At 42.3% G+C, this 19,293-nt stretch overlaps 2 protein-coding genes across 3 annotated transcripts in view; one reads left to right on the plus strand and one right to left on the minus strand.

Annotated features, from left to right (window-relative positions):
* The window catches only part of INVS (inversin), an 85,138-nt gene extending 81,382 nt beyond the window's left edge, over window positions 1-3,756 (minus strand). Inside the window, exons 1-2 of one of the 2 annotated variants that reach the window (XM_015282368.4) lie at window positions 3,709-3,756; window positions 796-924 (exon numbers count right to left, since the gene is read on the minus strand). The gene's annotated coding sequence lies outside the window, so the exon portion shown is untranslated. The remainder of the gene's footprint in view (window positions 1-795; window positions 925-3,708) is intronic. The other variant, NM_204551.2, reaches the window with a different exon arrangement.
* A 156-nt stretch (window positions 3,757-3,912) lies between these two features.
* Window positions 3,913-19,293, plus strand: part of ERP44 (endoplasmic reticulum protein 44) — a 47,640-nt gene continuing 32,259 nt past the window's right edge. Inside the window, exon 1 of the mRNA XM_419079.7 lies at window positions 3,913-4,070. Within this exon, the coding sequence (XP_419079.2) occupies window positions 4,014-4,070 (57 nt within the window). The 5' untranslated portion in view covers window positions 3,913-4,013. The remainder of the gene's footprint in view (window positions 4,071-19,293) is intronic.

Raw genomic sequence — 19,293 nt, forward strand, 5'->3', positions numbered from 1 at the left:
TTGATATAACATGACAATGACTTAAACAATGCTAATGAGAATAAACAGTCCCATTAAAAAAAAAAACAGGAAAGAACAAATGCATTTCTTTTTTTGTGAGTTAGATCCACTTCTAGTCAAGAGTCAATCAAGAAAAGCTTAAATTAAGTATATATATATATGTATATATATATATATATATATATAAATATTCTATAGTTCTGTTGCCTTCAAAATAAATATCAGTCAATGAGCTTTACAAAAGTCTGCAAACTTATATTTATATTATTATTTATTTATATTTATATTTATTTATATTTATATTTATATATAAGATAGCATTTATCTATACATTCAACAGTTCCTTCTTCAGAGTGCTGGCATGGATGCTTCAAGTAACCTGTGGTGTTTATCAAGTATTGACTTGGTATCTGGTGGCATTTTACCATGCTGGTTTATGAATATATGTAGAACAAGGTTTATACCCAGAAGTAGTATCTTTTATTTCACCAACTGGCATAGCTGAAATTATCAGACCAGCTTTTTAGGTCTTGAGTCTTCTTCAGACTTGAATAGAAGCAGGAAAACGTGTGCAAGAAAAGCCGCAATGAATCAGATCAAGCTCTGTATCGAACTGGCCAATGCCAAACAACAAGTTAAATATATTTATACTTTTTGTTCCTCTTTTCTAAATATCTTCCTAACTTATAACTATTCCAGTCACTTCCTGAAGTGGACTTTATTTCTCGTGTACTTAGAGCTCGTAAAATTCTGTTCATTTTCTTCACTTAAGCAGTTAATTTCTGTTCTACAAACCTGTCTAGTCTCCTTTCAAGCTTATTCACTATATCCACTGTTCAAAGAGTGCCACAGAACAACTGCATGGATGAACTGCTTTCCTCCATCTGTTTTGAGGTGGCTCTTGGCATTTGAGGCCCCTTAAACCTAGAACAGGAGGGGAAAGTAAACAGAAGTTCTCATCCATCAGTAATTATTTTACACATCTCTGACACAGCTTCCACAATCATAATCCTTTAGCTGAAAGTGTTGGCCATTAATTAGCTGTTCCCTAGGCAGAAGCTTTTATGCATGTCTGAACATTTTCATTAGCTTTTTTGGACCTTTCCACAGTTCTGTCATATCCCGTTGAGATGGAAACTAAACTCCTATAAACTCCACTAGGTATTCAAGATGTAGACAAAAATTGGAATTCGGCTGGTCTAACGGTCTTCTCTCTTTTTAATTCTCCATTTGTTACCTAAATTACGCCTACTACTATGTTTGCCTTCCTAGCCTCTTTTTTTGAAATTGAACTATCATCTTCACTGAACCACCAGTGTCTCAAGACCTTGACAATGATCAGCTCAGGTCTGCACTGTGTAACTGAAATGAAGAAAGGCCTGCACGCTCATAGCACCACAATTTGCTCAGTTGAGAATGTTGGTGCAGAAGTGCGAGGATGAACTCCTCATAATCTTATGAAAGCATTTTTCAAAACAATTGGAAATAGTTCTGGAGCCACATCTGGTCAACTGAAACCTAGAGAACAACAGGATCGTGTCCTGACACTCTCCTCTTCCACCACAAACCTCAGAATAACATGACAATGTTCAGTATCTCCTGAAGTCATGAACACTTCCAGCCTTATCAAATTCCTCTACGTTCCAGAAAAGTCACCAAATATTTTTTGGTATATTTGTTTTAACATGTAAGTAGATGATCTTTCTCATAAACTGAATGAGTGATTAATGGATTCACAGCCCTGGCTACTTTTAGAAGACAAAACAAGAGTTCAAAGAGGCTAATGTGAGAGAAGGTTAAGAACATTTCCACTTGTATGGCCATGGAAGACAGAAAAAGTGCCATAAAACACCACAGGCGGAAACATTACCATACTTAGCTGCAATATGAACTGGAGGAAAGAAAGAGAAAGAAGAAGGCTGCAGAGATGGATGCTACATAATTTAACAGGCACTTGATGTGTAAGACTGCAGCTTGAATTTAAACTGCCTTGTCTTTTCCTCAGTATGCTTCCTGTGGATACAAAGATAAATGAGCAATCTCTATGTTTTAAGAGGACCAATATACACCACTAGAATTTTACACCTGTTGGGACTTCGAGATAGTAGTTTTATCCCCAAAGCTATCACTGATGTATTTTCTTCCATTTTCTTTAAATTTTACTGCAGATTCTCTCTGCCACTATCATGCCAGCTGGTCTAGGTATGCATGGTTGAAAGATACTTCCCCATGACTTGTCCACTAACCATATCTGAATATTCTGGACAACTCTTTTAAATAGGTCAAGAATGCTCCCTCCAGCTCTTGTACTGCCAATTCTGAGCACCCTCAAGAGGCTTTATTATCTGGGGTATTCAACAGGATGAGGAACCAAATGTTCTCCTCACATGCTACAGGAATACTGTGCATTATCTGGTTCTAACACAGTTCCATCATCTAAGTTATCACATGGAACCAAACAAAGGAAACTGTAAATAGGAATCACAGTGTGGCTGAAGTTGGCAGGGCCCTCTGGGCTCATCTGATCCCATCCAGTCCTAGTTCCAGCAGGGCCACTCAGAGCAGGGTGCCCAGGCCCATGTCGCAGCAGCTTCTGGATACCTTCAAAGGGACTCCACAGCCACTGGGCATAGAAGCGCTGCCTGATGTTCAGATGAAACCTCCTGCGCTTCAGTCTGTGCCCATTACTTCTATTCCTGGCATGGGGCAGCACTGAAGAGAGCCTAGATCTGTTATTTGCACCCTCACTTTAGATACTTAACAGACACTGTCATGATCTCCTCCTGGACCACCCCTTCTCTAGGCCAAAGTCCCCTATCCCTCAGCTTTTCCTCACAGGAGAGGTGCTTCAGTCCCTTCATCATCTCTGTGACTCTACATTGAACCAACTTAATAAAAAGACTCCAAAAAGACATCTAAGTTAAAGACTCACTGTTTAAATACACCCCAGAAGAACTTAAAAAAACATCTATTTTTTGGTTTTATTACTTTAGGGGGATGCCTACAACAGTTGTTGGAGGAAGAGGCGGGAAATCAGCATTCTGAGAAGTAAAAAACATGGATGAATCCCTGAAGCAACGCATGGCCTACCTTGCAAGATAAGGTTTACATTGCTGTGAACGGGAACTGGCAATAATGGTAGTTGGAATAACACGCCAGCAAACCTCTTTTGGCATTTTTAATATTGTATTTGCTCTGCCCATATTTTGGAAAGGTTGTGACAAAAAGTAACGAAAGCAGTTATGACAAAAGATGCACTTGCCTCATGTCTCCCAGTGCTAACAGTATAGCTTGGTTAACATTAATTTCATTTAAAAACTCCACACTGGTGGAGAGACTGTGTTCTCTCCACAACAACACAGCGCTGGTAAAACTTAAGTCTGCCCTATCAGATTTTATTGCCAAAGCTGAGAGGAACGAGCTGCCAGGAAAGCAACATCAGCTGAAGGCAGGAGCGAATCCAGAAGACTGGGCATGCAAGATACAGGCGCAAGAACAGAGATTAGGCAGCGCAGCCGCTCGGTGCTACTCTCGGGCTGAGGTACCCCAGTTACGTAAACGTGGAGAACTTTTCCGAGTCCGAAGCACGGAAAACGAGGGGAGGAGACAACTCCAAGGCCGGATAGCGAGCCCCGGATCAGAAGGAACAGGTCAACCCCTCCCAACCCCACAGCCGTCCCGCCACAGCCGCCGCACCCCAACGCTCACCTCAGCACCGCCCGCCCCGCCCTGAGGGAGGGGGCGCCCCCGCTGCATGCTGGGATAGCCGGGTCCTCCGCGCGGGGTGCGCCGGGAGGGCGTGCGCTTCTCCCTTCGCCCGGCTAAGAACTACGCTTCCCGGCGTGCTCCCGCGGGCACCCGGAAGTGAGTGGCGGAGGCGGGCGGCTCGGGACCCGGCGGTGGGACGGCCGCGGGTGTTTCCTGGCGACGGGGGAAGTGCGGAACCGCCGCGGCCGCCGAGCGTGGGAGCCGCGTTTCTCCCCCCCACGCCGCCGCCGGGCGTTTGATCTACCATGAGACCCGCCATCTTCCTGCTCCCGCCTCAGCCCGGCCGCCTCTTCCTCCTCTTGGTAAGCCGCCGGCTCCTCCCCGCCCGCCCCGCGGCCCTCCGCTCTCCCGGTAGCCGGCACCGGCTTGGGGCCCTTCCCTGGGCCGGCCTCGGGCTGGAGCGGCGCCTCCGACACCTGCTGGGCCCGGGCTGAGAGCGAGCGGTCCCGGTTGGCGGAGGACGGCGTTGTGGCTGGGGCTGATAGGCTGCGGGGCGGGGCACGGCCTGCGCCCGGCGCTCTGCGGGGCTCCCGCCTCGGGCCTGTTCCCCGCTACGCTCGGGGCAGGGCTGCCCGTCCCGCAGCGGCCTTCTGGCCCTGTCCCCTCAGCACAATCGGGATGGAGACGGCAGTCCCCTCGGAGCTTAGCGGGTGGAGTTGGAAACAAGTTCCTGAGCGCCCCAGAGGCTCGTGGAATTCGGCTGCGGTTGTCAGAATGTGGCTTTTTGGTATTTTTTTTTTTTAAAGCTGGCTCAGTCTCACCAGTAAATCACTGATGCATGTCCTTTGTGGAGATAAGGAGGCCCTCTTATCTTTTAAACAGGCCAGCATACTGATTCTTTGTTTCCTTGGCTTGTATTGAGCCACATCCTGAGCCTTTAGAGCTTAAGAGCCTTGCAAAGCCAAAGGGGGCTTGTGTAAGTTTAATGAGATTTTGCTTAATCAATTTGTTTTAAATGTTTGGGAGAGTAAAACAAGGAATCATTGGAGGTAAAGTTAGATAAGTCAGTAATACCTTTTAAAAAAAAAAAAAACTAGAGTAGCTGTTTAAGTAGTGAATGATATGTATGAGATAATGTATTGAAACTAGGGAAGATTGAGGTTGGATCATCAGGAAAAGGTTCTTCACCACGGGCTGGTGGGCATAGAACGGGCTGCCCAGGGCTGTGGGCACAGCCTCAAGTGCTGGAGTGCAAGGAGTGTTTGGACACTGCTCTCAAACATAGGGTTTAAGTTTTGGGTGGGCCTGTGTGGAGCCAGGAGTTGGATTCAGTGATCTTTAAGGGTCCCTTCCAACTCAGGATGTTCTGTGATAGTTGAAATTCTGTGATTCCAAATAGAGTTTTGGGGATCTAAAAGGAAATACACAATATACAGTGGCTAATGAATGAATAGAAACCCGAAGACAAGTGCTTAATGAACAGGATTGCTCATTACCTCTTTGAAATCTGCACTTCTACCTGAATAACCTTTAGTTAAATTACCATGAGCTTGCTGCAGTTTCAAATGTAATAAGCATACAGAATTTGTGAGGTTTGAAAAAGGCACTTTTGAAGTGCTTACATATAGATGGCTATTTATAGTGTATTAGCACACTGTGCAAGAGACTACATTGAGGAACCTAGAATTTTCAAGTCATACCTGTGCATTAAACAGCAGTAATATTGTATACGTGCTAAAATCAACATTTTAACTGTTGTTTTGAGTACAGACAGCAATGAGTGAAAATTAGGAGTTTGTACTGTTTTAAAACACAGTTTAAACAGGCAAGTACAAGTTTGAGAAAGTGCTCAGGAGGTAATGAAAGCATTTTTCTTTCTTCATGGTACAGTGGATCCATGCAAATTTAATATGCATCACTTAGATACATGCACGTCAACTAAAAAAATAGATTGTGGCGAAGATCTGAAACTTCCCCATGCTTTGGTTGCTGTCATTTGAACCAATTTCTAATGAGATTAAAAAACGATATACATAAAACCTCACAGAGAATACAGATCAGAGATGGTGTGGTTTTCTTTTTTTTTTTTTTAAGAGGTGTTGGGGAGGTTAAATATAATTATGTGTAGTGTTATCTGTGTAATTCTTCAGCATCATATCAGATATGCCCCTGTGTTGTAAGGTGCCTGGTTATGCGCTTGGATCAAGACAATGAATCACTTCTTGCAGTAGGTCTGATGTGAGCTTTGGAAAAGTTGTCCTGAGCAGACTGGGAATAGCAGAGGATCCTTTTTTTCTTTAAAGTAGCTGTAAGAAATATGGTGCTTGTTTCCTTATGGCATTTGGAGAATCTGGTAGTGTGTATTGGCCTGTCTTCAAAGTTCCAGTAACTTACTTTCTCATCTTAACAACAATTATGAATGCTTGGGACCAACAACATAACTGGTTTTGTATGGTAAGGTTTGAGGGAGCCCTCTGCTCTGCATCCAGAGGATGTGCTGTCCAGCAGAGCATCTTTGGCCATGACAGTTGGTGTATTTGGTGGATGTGAGCTTATTAGTGTTTCGTCAGTGGTTCCTCGAACAGAATGCATTGATATGCAGCTGTGAAAACAGCTTACTAAGCTGGACTTGCTTAGTGATAGCAATAAAGTCTTAAAGAAATTAAATTTCCAAACTTTTGGATAAGCATATTTCTTTTTCTTCACAGCCTATTCAAGCATGCTTCTCTGAGGGAAAGAAGTTGTTCTTTATTTTTCATATTTATTGCCTTTGTTTCCAGAGCAGTGCACACTGCAAGTATGACAGATGAACTTTTGCATTGCTATGTGTTGATGCGCCCCATCTTGTTGTAAAACTCGTTTGTCTGAATGTTCAAAGCAGGTGCACACTAAAAAGTGCTAAAAACCAATTTCTAAATAGGGGAAGAAAAGGCAAGGAGAAGAATGAACGCTGCATATTAGTAAAGCAGGACGTATAACATGGGAGTAGGAGGAAATTGAAGTAGACTAAGTGTAGAAAGTAGTTGTATTGAAAGTACAGAAAACTAGATAAAGGGTGCTGAGAATTAGAATCATAGAATCACTCAGGTTGGAAAAGACATTAAAGGTCATCAAGTCCCACCATGACCCAACCATACTACTCTACATCTTAACAACCCTCCGCTAAGTCATGGCCCTGAGCACCACGTCCAAACAGTTTTTAAACACATCCAGGGATGGTGACTCAACCACCTCCCTGGGGAGCCTATTCCAGTGCTTAACAGCCCTTTCTGTAAAGAAGTTTTTCCTGATATCCAACCTAAACTTACCCTGGTGTAACTGGAGGCCATTTCCCCTCATCCTGTCACCTGTCAGCAATGAGAAGAGACCAACCCCACTCTTGCTATAAGCACATTTCAGATATTGGAAGAGAGCAATAATGTCACCCCTCAGCCTCCTCTTCCCCAGACCAAACAGCCCCAGTTCCTTCAGTCTCTCCTCACAGGGCATATTCTGCAAGCCCTTCACAAGCCTTGTTGCCCTTCTTTGGACCTGCTCCAGCACCTCCATGTCCTTTCTGTATTGAGGTGCCCAAAACCGAACACACTACTTGTCTAAAAATTATTGTCATTAAAAGATCACTCAAGTTTCAGAGAGCTTTGGACCACTGTGTTTCCTGGACCACCCAATCTCACCAAAGGTTGATTTGCTAGCTTGAAGGTCACGGTACAGAGATACCCACCAGGCCCAAAACAGACCTTTTCCCTTCTAAATTTGAATTCTCATGTGCTAGTTTAGTACTGAATCAGAGCAGGGCTGCTGTGAAACAGTATCTGGAGAGAGGGGTAAGGAAGAAGTACAGGGTGGTGTGAACCCTGTTTCTCTAACGCTGGAGCTGAGAGGAAGGGCGGGCAGGGCACAGCCCAGGCTGCAGAGGAGGATGTACAGCTGATTGCAAGATTGGACTGAAAAAATGGCACGCGGTGCACTTCTTGCTTGTACATGAATGATGTTTCTGCCACGCTGGTATATTGCTTAACACTAGGTAGGACAGATCTGTTGAATCTGAGACAGTGGAATAAATGCTGACACGATGCTACCTCACCACGTTCTTCTCTAAGGCAAGGTGTGGCTCTTTAGTTTTGCTCTAACCAATCCTTTTGTGTTGCCTTCACTTGCAGATGTTCTGCAATTTTCATGACAGACCAAGTACACAAGACACTCTATTGCACATGCTCCTACTGCATATGTATAACAGATACTTGTCATGTTGCTCAATAATCTACTGGGAGACTTCTGCATGTGGTGTCCCTGACAAACAGATGTGAACAGAGGAAACTACCAACTGATAGGGAGGAAAGTGAATGGGGAAGTTGTTCTACTCTCTTTAAATTGTTTTTCCCCTCGAGCAACTGTAAAAGAATTTCCCTACTCTTGTGTTCTGATCCCTGGTATTTTATTGTGTTTCAAAACTCTACTGTTATGCCTTTTCTTTGTAGCTTTTTTGGAAAGGTATCCTGGACAAAGCAAGAGCACCTATTTCTTAACATATTTGACAGCACTATTGGAAGAACTTATTTGTCCTGTGATATTCTGGGAATGTGAAAAGTTTTCACAATTTTCAAGTATACATAGAGTCATAGAACTGTTTGAGTTGGAAGGGACATTTAAGATCACCGAGTTCCAACCCCCTGCTATAGGCAGGGACACCTCCCTGTAGATCAGGTTGCTCAAAGCCCCATCCAGCCTGGCCTTCAGTGCTTCCAGGGAGGGGGCATTCACAGCCTCACTGGGCAACCTATTCCTGTGTCTCACCACCCTCACAGTAAAGAATCCCTTCCTGATATCTAGTCTAAGTCTACCCTCTTCCACTTTAAAGCCATTTCCCCTTGTCCGTGCCCTTACAAGAAGTCTCTCCCCAGTTTGCCTATACCTCATTTTCTAAGTAGTATCTTCTCTTGGGGTTTCTGTGGAAGCCTGGTGAATACCCTGCTGTCTGTTTGTATTTACTTTCCTATAAGCTGATGTGGCTTTGTTATTATCAGGTAATAAATACGTAGTGTTACAGATCGTGTTACACTATAATTTTTGTATTTTTAGTGAAGCTTTCAAAATACTTCCTGCATAGTAATGCAGTTGCAGCTGCTAGAAGCAGTAACTTAGTTCATTGCCTACTGCCTCTTCTTTGAGTTTTCTATTAAAATTTTAATTAGAAAAAGGTGCTATAGGGTAATATTTCTGTTTGATTGTCACTGCCTTTTGTCTTCTTAGTATGACATCGAGTATCCGAAGAGCGAAAGTGAAAATTAAGTAATGCCTTATCTTACTGTTAAATGCAGTAGGAAGTAGTAAATCGCCCAAAGAGAAATTGAACTATGTAATCTTGCAGTGTGTAGAGTGTGTTTCTATGCACTTGTTTATCTCTGCATGAATCCTGCTCAAAATGCAATATTCTGAATCTGAGCATTAGCCAAAGATTGTAATTATAGGCAAATTTTACATCACTGAGCCTTAAAAAATGAAAGGGGGTTTCCTGCGAGAGTAGCACAGGAGTTCCAAGTAGATCAGTTGTTAGCTGGGGAACTTCCCCACCCTATTCCCACTCTCTTCCTAGGTAAGTAGGAGAAGCGTATTACTGATATATTGCATTCCTCGTGCTATGCCATGTTATTGGCAAGCTTCCTCATTGAAGCACTCAGCTGGGAAGAGGAGAAACTGAAATGATTCTTCAGACAGAGGACTAAAACAATGTTTGAAAATGTGTAAAGGAGTTTTTGACTACGCAGTATTACAGATGCTCTTGCTGGCAAACGTACTCTCTGGTGATGTTCCTTATCTTCATTTTCTCTTGATATCCTTACGTTATGCTTTAGTTTCTTTTTTGGCAGGGCAGCTTTCTTAACTGAGACACTGGTCCTCATACCACTTCTTTGGGAAAGCTGTGTACCGCTTAGACGTGCACAGCCGTGTCTCCTTTGTTTTAATCAAACTTAGTTCTTTGGAAAGACTTAAAGACAATGTGTTCACCTTGCAGACTCTTTGCAAACCTCACTTGAAAAATTTCCAGTTATTCCATGTAGTGACTTGGCTATTTTGTTTGTTTGTTTACTTAAGCCTTATAATGTGAGCCCATTGAATGTAGTTTGTTTGAAAGGAGAAAGTCACCTCATGAAAAGAAAATATAAAAATGTAGTATATATCATAATTATACATCTGAACTTCAGTATCTCTTCAGGTGAGTCAAGGTGTTTTCAAGTAGTGGATGCTTCAACAATGAAATGGTTTTGGATGCTTCAGCAATGTTTTCTGATGTATTTTTTGAGAGTTCTCAGTGGTATGGAGGAGGAACGTTTGGAAATACAAGCAGAAGCAATATTTTCTTCCAAAACTAAAGCAGAGAGAGCTCCTCGAAGAAGTAGAAGAGGTGAGGTGTGTCCTAGAGAATTAGGAAAGAGAGATCAAAATTTCCTTCTGTGAGTTCTACCTTTGTACTTCTTCCCTTTTCTGATGCATCTTTGTTAGGAGCACATTAACCATTGGTAGCCATGTGATTTTTTTCTTTCTCAAAACCATTGGTGGTGTCAGCTGCTCACATACTCTAGTTTTTTCTTAAAGTTCGTGAGAGATTTTAGGAATTGAATAAATTTGACTTTTAAATTTGTTGACCTTCAGGTATTTCATTTTACGTTGTTAAGAGTTATTCTGTGAAGCCGTTGCTGTACTCAGCATTAACTCTGAACATTTTTTTCAGTTCCAGATGAAGATTCTGATGTCAGGATACTGAATTTCTCCAAACCAGCCGTAGTACTCTATTCATATTAAATTATGCTCTGGTGATTATAGAAAGGGTGTTATAAAAAGTGATAGATGGCAAAAGAATTTCATAATTTATGTATTCTACTACTGAGAAATTGACTGTTACAGAAGACGGCTGTTTTCTATCTAGTTGGCTCCTAGCCCATGTGGGGTTATTCCACCCCAGATGTAGGACTTTGCCCACATCAAACTTCATGAGATTCCTGTCAGACCACTTCTCTGACTGACTGAGGTCTTGCTGCGTGGCAGATCTCTCCTCTTACACAGTTGCCCAGTTCAGTACCCCCAGGAACTTGCTGACCAGGCACTTTGTTCTACTATCCTGGTCATTAGTAAAGACAAACATTTCTTGTATTCAATATTGATCCTGGAGAAACTCCATTAGAGACCGGTTGTACCTACTACCTTTGATTAGAGCCCTTTGAGCCCAGCTGCTGTGTCGTTCACTTCATATTTCACTTATTCAGTTACCATACTACCAATTTAGCTCTAAGGATACATTGAAAGACTATGTCAGCAGCTTGTTAAAGCCAAGACAAACAGTGTGTAGTATTCTTCCCTCATTTACAGAGAATAGTCATCTTATTACAGAGGACAATCAAACTGATCAAATTGATTTAATATTTCTAAATCTGTGCTGGATGGATGTGACTTCTGGGAAGAAAATCTGCCTCCATGATTTTCCTGGGGACCCAGGAAAATACATGCCATCTGGTTCTGAGCATCTGTGTACATCCAACTTGTTTAATAGAATTCTGACTTGATTTTACCTTCATGTGGCTCTACATTCTTTTTTATTCTTCCTTTTGTTGCCTGCATAACTGTAGAAACCTTCTGTTGATCTCTAACATCCCTCTCTAGTTTCAACTCCAGCTGGGCTTGGGCTTTTCTAATTTCACCTTGCCTGCTCAAGCAGTCTTTCTATACTTCTGCCAGGTATTCCTTTCCTTACCTACCTCTACCTTCTGTGGACTTCAATTTCGGTTTCTGAACTCATCCACAAGTTGTGTTAATCTATGTAGGTCTTCTGCCACGATAGCTTTCTGCATAGTGAAGTGGGTGGGTTTTGTGCTTTGAAGAGGTTGTGCTCAATTGACTGACTCTCATGGGCCCTTTCACCTCTGAGAGCTGTGGTCTGTAAGTGGACAGAATTATTATTAAGAACTGACTGTCTTCAGTTTTTTGTCACTTTTTTTTGAGTTCTGCCTCTGTTAAATGGAAATTATTATGAATCCTGACCATTAGTGAGCTATAGCTGGAAGCTTTATCAACTGTTGCGATGAAATGAATTGCTGGAGCTCCCAGAGGCTTATTTCATGGAGGAAGTGGGTTAACACATTACAAAAAAACGTTTGGACAACGCTCTTATACGTAGGGTTTGAATTTTGGATGGTCCTGTATGGAGCCAGGAGTTGGACTCAATGGTCCTTAGATGAGTCCCTTCCAACTCGGGATATTCTATGTAATGTACAACTAAGGAAATGTTAATTCACATGGAGATTTCAGATAGATGGTTTGCTGCATTCACTTCAGAAATGAAAGTGATCCTAATGGTAGAGAAGTGTGAGCTTTCTTCTTGTTTGCTAGGCTTTTATCGTTGAAACTTCGTATCCCAAATGATGTTCATGAAACACAAACTTAATGTAGATAGTGGAGCCCTTGAGCAGTGATGTAGTGAAAGAACAGGTTCCTTGGCAATACTTCCAGCTGCCAGCATGTCCCCAGTCTCGCCTGGCATCAGTGATTCTTGTCTGGTTTCAGTGTATGTGTTTTATCAAGGTGCATCCAAAAAGAAGACTTTGAGGATGTCAGTTTGTGCTGTATGGGGTTTCTTTGGGTGTTTTTTTTTCTTTTTCTTTTATTTAAATTTGTGAAGAGGAAAAGCATTCTAATCTCTTCTCTAAGATAACTGGCAGTGTAGTTTAGATCTCATCTCCAAATGGATTCATGTGGGAATTGGGCATAAACATGGAGATAACTTGTTCATTAGGAGCTCTGCAAGGAAGTATTTTGAAAGGCAAAGAATAGGTGCCTGTTCCAATGGTCTTGAAAAAGAAAACAACAGCTGTGATAGCGTTTCGCTGTTTCCCATAGCTGTCGTGATTATGAAGTGATGATATAATTAACTTTCTCAAAAGCTTCACAAAGGGAAAGTGTTTCAGATGTACCCACATTTGTAATCCCAAGAGCTTTTTGTTCTTTTGGTCTCCGTCTATCACTTCTGTCTCTGCCATAGTTTATTGATATCCCTTTCTTAAATGCAGTTGGAAGTGCTGAGCCCCTAAATCCTTTGCCAGTCATAAAAGTGATGGATTTTCATAAATGTGTGTATGAAAGTGCTCTTTTTTCCTTCTCCCTGTTGAGTGGATTCACTTGGGATTTTTGGCTAGAATGACTGAAAGACAAATTGGTAGCTTCACAAAGGTAATTAAGACAGTATGTGGCGCAGAGGAGAAACAGTTAGGGGTTCTTTCCTACTAATGATCCGTTAATTAGTGATGGGAGCTCAGCAAGTGTGTAGGCCTCTCAGGAATTGCCTTTGACATTTCAAACTGCTTTGGTTAAGAACATATAATTGCAGGGGGATGGGGCTTTTTATTTCTCTATATGTTTTTTTTTTTTTTTCTGTCAACTTAGGCCAACAAAATTTGCTGAAATGATGCAAATATATACATAAAATGAGTATTACCTAGCTGCTATGTATTAGCTTATTTTGAAATAACATCTAGCTGTGATACTGTCATCCAAGATCTGTATCAATACCTCGCTGAGGATTTTCGTACCTATTTTGAATGCTGTGATTGAGAGAAACCAGTCCCACGCCTTGTGAAAGGTAAGCTCGCTACACTGAGCTGGTTAACCCCATCCAAGCTGCAGGTGGCTCTGGGCAGCCTGCTCTGGTGGTTGGCAACCCTGCCCATGGTAGGGGGGTTGAAACTAGATGATCATTGTGGTCCTTTTCAACCCACACCATTCAATGATTCTATGAACTGCAGAGCCAGTGGCTCTCTGATACTTGCTACCAGCTCATGCACTGCGCTATGTAAGTGTTCTAGTATTTCTAGTATTTTTAGGACCTGTCTGGAATACTTGCTTGAAAGTTTTCTTGGGAGTCAGCCTGGAACTTGGTGCAGTTCATATTTCCTGAGGGATGTAAAGCAGCAGTCAAGTATCTTTGTATCACATTCTTTTGTGCATTCCAATGTATCTGTAGCATGTGTCCTATCCACTGCATTATTTACTCTTCTGTTACCCAGAGTAAGCCAAGAGAAATTGACTGTGTATGTGCAGGCCTTTAGCAGCTGCTTAGAGTAGAAATAACTCCTATACAGCCTGAAGTTAGCCACTCATTCAAACTATGATATGAATATGTAAGTGCAGACATGACCCCAAAGGTAATTTTTTTCCCCTTCAGGTCCAGGCTGTGTTGCATTGTTATATTCTGATGTCGAAGATAGCAAATTAATCCATTGTAAAATGTATCTTTTCTTTTCCTCAGTTAAATCGAGAGATTTTTCCAATGCCATTATGTAGATGAGAATGCAGCTGTGAAGCTGTACTCTTATTACTGCTTACTTAACATATGAATGGAATTAACAATAAATGGATTTGGGCTTTTTTTCGGAGGAAGTTTTTCATGGGCAGGGTGGTGATGCATTGGAACAGGTTGCCCAAGGAGGTTGTGGGTGCCCCATCCCTGGAGGCATTCAGGGCCAGGCTGGATGTGGCTCTGGGCAGCCTGGTCTGATGGTTGGCGACCCTGCACATAGCAGGGGGGTTGAAACTTGATGATCATTGTGGTTCTTTTCAACCCAGGCCATTCTGTGATTCTTTTCACATGGTGTGGGAATGGGAAGTTTGTAATTTGGGAAATCTAAGGTATTCTTCCTTGCTTCATTTCTTCAGAAGAAGAGGGAGGAGCAGCAGCAACATAGGACTGAATCTCGAATGTTTTTAATGTATAAACAAAAGTTTCATGTACCCTGGGTGGCTGTGTTGTGCTTTATTTGTCTTTTGGTAGCTGCAGGAGCCCTCGACCTCCTGCTGGAACGTGAGGAGGTTGTGTGAGGGAAGGTGGCAGCTCAGTCGTGCTGATGGAGGAGAAGTGCATCACCAGGAAGATCTTAGCGGTGCAGGAAGTACTGATGCTCGAAGTTGTAGCTCTGAGGTTAATGAACAGTGGTGGTTGTGTGCATATTCATGAATGGGTTCATTTGGCTCTTGTGCAGCATGACTGTGAGTCTAAAATTGGAAGAGAGTAGGAATTTAACTAGTTGTCATCCGCACACTTGCTTCTCTGCTGCTTTACTTCTAGCACTTGTTGCCTTGAGCAAAACAATTTGAGCCAAGTGGAGTTGGCTCTGCTTCTGCGTTTGGAAGCCAATTTTTTCATTCCTAAGTACAGCTCGGCATTGGCACAAATATGAGCAGCACAACTTAAACAGTGTTAGTGGAGACTTGGTTTGTCTGCTGGTGTTCCCTAATATTGTTTGAGTGACATTTAAACTTGCATGTGTTTCTTCCCCTTGGGTAAACTTGGCGGAGAGAATGACCCTAGCTTTACTTTTCAGTGTATTTATATTGTATTTTCATTCTATTTGTATGTATTCGGTATTTTTGGTTATATAATTGTCATTTTTGCTGGGGTTTTTGTTTGTTTTTGTTTAAGCCAGTGCATCAGTTGTGTAGTTTAAAGCAGTTTGTACTCAGTGCCTCTGGAGCCACAGGGTTTTGATCTTCATCTTTCAATGAGGATATGAACGCTCTTCCAGAACTGGCTTTGTGCTAGCAAATGAGTGCAAGCTTCTTGCTTACTGTTATTATGGGTGCTCCTGTCTGGACCTCCTGGATGCTTTCATCTTTGGATGAAAAAACAGCAAGAGCAGAAAACCACACACACAGCAAAAAGAAGCAAACTAAACAAAAACCCAACCAATAACCACCAACAAAAAAAGCACAACAAAACAAAAACCACCAGACCAAGCAGAGTGACTTATTTCTCAGACACTGCCACCCGGAATCATCTGCAGAATGCTACAGGCATGTGAAAATGCAGGTTGCTCTGAGGCCGCGCTGTCGTTTTGCCACCTGGCTGATATTTTATCTAAATTGCCTCTGAGGTATTTTTATCATGAGGGCTAGTTCATATGTGCTTATGATAGCCTTTTGTTATTTGCATTTGAACAGCTGGCTTCTGTCATTCCTACCGACTCTGAAAACAAGTTCCAGCCTGAAAGGTAAAACTCCACAGGCTTGTGTCTTTGCTGAAAGTTCACATCTTTTTTTTTTTTTTACGCCACAAAGAGATAGAGAACTCGATGTTTTGAAGCAGAAGTGACAATAAATTGTATTTGCAATAGTGAATACGTGGTTAATGAAAAGATAAGCAGCTGAAAGTGAGGAGGTGTTGAAATAGAGTATTTCGCTTGAAATGAGTTGGCTTTTGTCTTGTTCAACCATCATACTGATATGTATTAAAATCTACCAAAATTAATACTTAACAGGAATTGTGTTATTTTTAATGTGTTGGAATGTGTGTAGGCAGCAGATGTGGAATAATCTGAAGGAATGAATGTATAAGCGGGTAAATTAATTTTCTAAGACAGCAAACATTCATGTGCTATAGAGGAAATTCCATTTCTGGTGAAAAAACTACAGCTACTTCTAGATTCCACCTCCAGGACTGCACTTTGAATAGAATTTGGTTGCTTCTCCTTTCACAGTTCACTGAATCGCAGAATTGCAGGGGTTGGAAGGGATCTCACTATAGTGATCATCAAGTCCAACCCTCCTGCTAAAGCAGGTTCCCTTCTAGGAAGAGTAAGACTCTTGTTTTCATTCTAATATCCATTGCTGTTCCTTGTCCAAGAGTGATCGGGACAGAGAGAGAATACACATGCGATCGTGGGATGGTTTGGGAAGGAAGGGATCTCAAAGCCCACCCAACCCCACCCCCTGCTGTGGGCAGGGCTGCCCCCCACCAGCTCAGCTGTCCAGGGCCCCATCCAACCTGGCCTTAAACTCCAAGGTTTAAACTGTCTCCTATGAGCAGTTCTGGCGATGGCTTTTGTGTATAATAGCAATTCCCTACATGCAGAACAGGTCGTCTTCCTTGGCACGGTGAAAAGCAGCAGCAAAGTATTGTGTTCTGCTCTCAGAATTGCCTCCTGGACCACAGAAGACCAGGCAGCCCTTTCTTTTATCTTGCTGGATCATACCTTTGACAAGTCAGAAACGTGAGGGTACTGACTTTCATAAACAGCTGTGGCAGTTTAGCTGAAGCTAATAATTTCTATTTCATGTGCTTTATTCCTTCCTGAAAGTGAATCACTGTATTGGTGCCAGATAATCAGACCACTTAACAATAGCTGTGTCAAATCAAGGAAGCTTTAACTGAATATGAGGTTTTTCCCCTCTTTTGTTTATTTATTTATTACAAGCCTGTGCAAGTTATACTATTTTTTTTTCTGGTTTCTTTTGTAAGAATGGAAAGCATGGTAAATAAAATATCTAAAAGAGAGTTTTCAGTTAGTTTTTTCAGGTGCTGAATTCATGGCTTCAAAGCTATGGAAGAAGCTTTAAGGAAAGCTCAAGCTTCTGCAGGAGTGGACTGCTTTAAACATTTCTTTTATGTGAGTTAGTACAGTTGTTTAGACGCACATTTACATCTGCTGTCTGAAACGTATGTAGTCCATAGATCTACAAGGAAAACCATTGTGGGGTGGTCCTGACTGGAGGCTGCACTTTGTTTTTCCCTCGAAGCCAAGAAGGGAAATAACTGAAAATAATAAGAGAGTTGAACTGAAAACTACTTACAGATTTTATCTCTGTGACATTTTTGTAAACACGCCTCATGTCATTTTTGAGGCTTGATTTGAGCGTTTCTCTGAAAGCCAGTGATCCTTAAGGTCTGTGCCCAGAGACTGGAGCTTTAAAGTGGCGTTGAGATGTATGGGTCTGCTGTTGGTAGCTTTATGAAGAAGAATGTGACACCTTGAATCGCGTGTTTTGTTACTGAGGTTTAATTTTCTTCTCTGCAGTGGACTTCTTGAATGAACATTTTGTAATATTAATAATGTATAAGCTGTTGAGAGGTAAATTTACCCATTTTTTCAGGGGGCCTTCAGTGCAATGGTAACAAGCCATTGCAAATCATACCCAGGCAGAAAAGTCACAAGACAATCCTACACCACTTCTGCATGTCGGTTAGGGTCAGTTGTAGGAACTGTTAATTGTGAGGGGTTTTTCCTCCTCTGGAGTGTAGAATTAATATCATTATAACTGCAAAATACAGTTACAAACCATGAATGCTTTTTGTTTCCAGCTTTTTCTTCTGCAAAAGGTTATACTGATGATAAACGCACCTACAGCAAGTATTCCTCTGAGACCCTTGTAAAATGGGAGTAGGTGACATGGAGAAAAATGTGAGATTGCATTGCCTCTCAATATAGCACTCTGTCTACCTGGCTTTGTGCAGTTTTTATAGCACTGTTTAGCCTTAGTGAACCATTCCATTTTATAAGTGATTTAGCCAAAGAGGTTTACTCCTTGTGTCTCTGTGTTTATATATGTAATCTGTATTTCAAGTTAGTTAGCTTTCCATGGGGAGAGAGAGAGAAGAAAAGGTAGTAGTTGCAATCCCTAAAATCTGTTTTCAGTAGGGTCCTTTGAATTTCCCTGATTGAATTTTAATATGCCTGTTGAAAGACAGTAGTAGGAAAAGAATTGCTTGGTACCAATTTAAAAACTGTTCTGCTAACTTAAATGTAGGTGAAAGCCACCGTTACTTAGCATTTGTACTAATACAGTATGTCGTGTTGTTTTATAATAACAGTAGCCTATGTTATATTTTCTAACACAGAGGGTGGTGACGCACTGGAACAGGTTGCCCAAGGAGGCTGTGGATGCCCCATCCCTGGAGGCATTCAAGGCCAGGCTGGATGTGGCTCTGGGCAGCCTGGTCTGGTGGTTGGTGACCCTGCACATAGCAGGGGGGTTGGAACCCGATGATCATTGTGGTTCTTTTCAACCCAGGCCGTTCTGTGATTCTATGATACTGTGTTACTAATAAAAGTCCAGTTTGGTAACAGAGTAAGGGATGGCAGCATTCAGTCTAAATCACAGCATTGTTTGGACATGCCCTGGAACGTGGTGATGACAAGAATTGAACTGCTGTGACAGAAGGTAGGGGTTACGGTCTCTTTTTCCTGATCTTCCTCAGTATTCTATATTTACTGTTGCCTCTTTCAGCTCTGGGCTCTGTGGTTCATTATGGGGCCTGTGGGAACGCTACCGGTGAGATGTTCGTGATTGATGGCTCTGAAGCCCAACTTCAGGGGCTCTCACGATGCCTGTCAGCTTCAGCGCAGCTTTCTCCTGGGATTCCTTTCAATTTGCAGCATCCTGCAGCAGGCTGTAAACCCGTCTGCTTCCTGCTGGCTCTGAGTTTAATGCAGATCTCCGAGCAGCAGCCGATCAGCAGCGTGCAGAAGGAAGATGTACTTGGGGACTGAAAGTCAGCCGCAGAGTCCTATGGGGCTGGGACTTCAGGTAGTAACTTCAATATGTCAGCGTGGATCACAAGTGGGACAGAGCTGGCTGCCAAGCATAAAAGGGCTTTGTGGTAGAGGAGAGAGACTGTTCCGTCGTGTGCCTTTAGGGTTTCACAGCAGGAGAAAAGGATAAGTAGGGAGTTTAGCAAGTGGAAATGAAGGCTGGGCTTCCTGACTGCCTTGCAGGTGTACTGCTAATTAGAAATTATAATGCTCCAAGAACAGGTTTTGCTGTGGA

This window comes from Gallus gallus, chromosome 2 (genome assembly GCF_016699485.2).
Source record: "Gallus gallus isolate bGalGal1 chromosome 2, bGalGal1.mat.broiler.GRCg7b, whole genome shotgun sequence".
NCBI lineage: Eukaryota > Metazoa > Chordata > Aves > Galliformes > Phasianidae > Gallus > Gallus gallus.